Source organism: Frankliniella occidentalis, unplaced genomic scaffold (genome assembly GCF_000697945.3).
Source record: "Frankliniella occidentalis isolate FOCC.00 unplaced genomic scaffold, Focc_3.1 Scaffold5087, whole genome shotgun sequence".
Classification (NCBI taxonomy): domain Eukaryota; kingdom Metazoa; phylum Arthropoda; class Insecta; order Thysanoptera; family Thripidae; genus Frankliniella; species Frankliniella occidentalis.
In genome coordinates this window covers 1-1,865 of record NW_026272129.1, presented here as the reverse complement: position 1 = coordinate 1,865, position 1,865 = coordinate 1, and the positions used below count along the sequence as shown (strand labels likewise).

The window sequence follows — 1,865 nt, the reverse complement described above, 5'->3', positions numbered from 1 at the left end:
CAAGTGGAGTCGACAGCCGAGTGGCGAGCGCGCTAGGGCTTGGGACACGAGACACCCTCAGCCCAGGGATCGAGTCTTGGTCGGGGCGAACAATTTCTTGTTGTTTTTTCGCAGGAGGAGGGGGGGTGGGCCGTAGGCGGTCAAGTCCACCGCCCCATGTCGGCTGGTCCTTTGTCTTAACCCTTGGTCCCCGCGCCGCAAACTACTAAATAGGAAAAAATGAACCTCGGATAGTATTCGAACCGACAACCATCCGCGTCCTAAGCGAGCGCTCTACCAACTGAGCCAATGATGAGGGTTTTGCATAGGTGAGGCTTATATCCGATGTGGCTCTCACACAGAAACATATGGCTGGCAGAGGGAAAAGGGTTCCGTCGACTAGATTCGAACCAGCGACTGGGTGCGTACCGGCCCATCACATCAAATGTCGCACTGCTGTAAAGTCATGGCCAGCGGAGTGCGAAAATTATCACGATTATCACCCGACCGAGATTCGAACCAGAGACCAGGTTCATGGCGGGCCCGGACGCTACCGACTTGACCACGACGGTACGATACAGAGCACTACTTTCAGCGGCATCTTGATCTAAGCTGTGACCGACGCCCGAAGACACTTTTGGCCAGCAGAGCAGGGAAAATGACCGTGGATGAGATTCGAACTACCGACTACCCGCATGATCTGCCAACGATCACGCTTTAACACGCTCGGCTGCCAGCTTGCTCCTACGGGGCCGAGGTCTGAGCTCGGTCATGCCTAACGGGAGACAAAAAGCGACAAAGAAAAAATTTGCCCCGCCCGGGAGTTGATCTTAGGGCCGACAATTTTGGTTCGGATGAATCTGCATGCCGTCGTCATGTCGACTCTGGTGTTCACAGGCTCACGTTCGCCCCTTGCTGGCGACGTGCTCGAGCCCACTGGAGCACCTCGACATCAGGAACTGCAGCGACCAGACGGTGCGCGGCCTGGGGACGGTCGGGTTCGCCAGCCTGCAGCACCTCGTGCTGACGTGCGCCTTCGGCCACCGGCGCTGGAACTTCCACTCGCTGGACTCGGCGCTGGCGGGACTCCCACAGCTGCGCTCCCTTCACATCCTGGGCCTGCGCAGCCCCCGCCCGCCCGACGTGCTTTCCTGCCTCTCGGCCGCCTCCATGCCCAACCTCAGCCTCATCCTCTTCACCGACAGCTTCACGTCGGCCGGCTCCTTCGACTCCGAAGTGGACTCGGACGAAGACGCCGACCTGCTAGCGGACTATTTCGGCTCCCCAGGTAAGATACTGCTTTTAACGTGTCTGTGGTGTGCTTCAGTGCAGAGCTTGAGACCCTCGTCATTTAATTGTCTCCGCACAGTCTGCCAGGACCTGGTGCGGCGCGCCCCGCAGCCGCTCCACGTGGTCGCCAGAGTGAGCTGGTTCGCGAGCGAGGCCCCGTACGGGTGCGTTGTGTTCTTCAAGCACTCCACGGCCGATGCCGCCGTAGTGGCGTGCTCGCTGTGCGACGAAGCGAACGTCGCACTAGTCATGCGCTCTGGCACGGGCACTAAGATTCAAGAGCGTGTTCAAGTCCAATAGGACTCGTGCAAACTGTGACCACTGAGCTCCTACAAATATTTTATGATAAAGATTGAGAAAGAAATATGTTCGTTTGGTGTTCTCGTTTGCCAGTGTACTCGTGGAGTATTTCTCATCTCATGTCGGGATGGTACAAATCTAGTAATTATAGAGATAGATTGTTTCAAAATAACCCCCTCCCCCCTTCGAATATGAGCAATTTTATCTTATCCTTTTATTTTATCTGATTCGAATGATTCATGTCCACTGTAGGCTGGACCTCTTGGTACAAGATCATCTTCAATTTTTATGAATTA

The 1,865-nt window shown here is 55.6% G+C and overlaps 1 protein-coding gene across 1 annotated transcript; it reads left to right on the top strand.

Annotated features, from left to right (window-relative positions):
* The first annotated feature begins 843 nt into the window (after positions 1-843).
* On the top strand, positions 844-1,859 carry LOC113206814 (uncharacterized). The gene is made up of 2 exons (XM_052276933.1): positions 844-1,267; positions 1,349-1,859. The coding sequence occupies exons 1-2, from the start codon at positions 844-846 to the stop codon at positions 1,567-1,569; spliced, it is 645 nt and encodes a 214-aa protein (XP_052132893.1). The 3' UTR covers positions 1,570-1,859.
* Positions 1,860-1,865: the final 6 nt, after the last annotated feature.

Excerpts from the sequence above, each read along its gene's own strand:
- LOC113206814 (XM_052276933.1), top strand. The coding sequence starts at position 844 with ATGCCGTCGTCATGTCGACTCTGGTGTTCACAGGCTCACGTTCGCCCC. Across the intron at positions 1,268-1,348 it reads GGACTATTTCGGCTCCCCAG|TCTGCCAGGACCTGGTGCGG; the intron begins GTAAGATACTGC and ends GTCTCCGCACAG.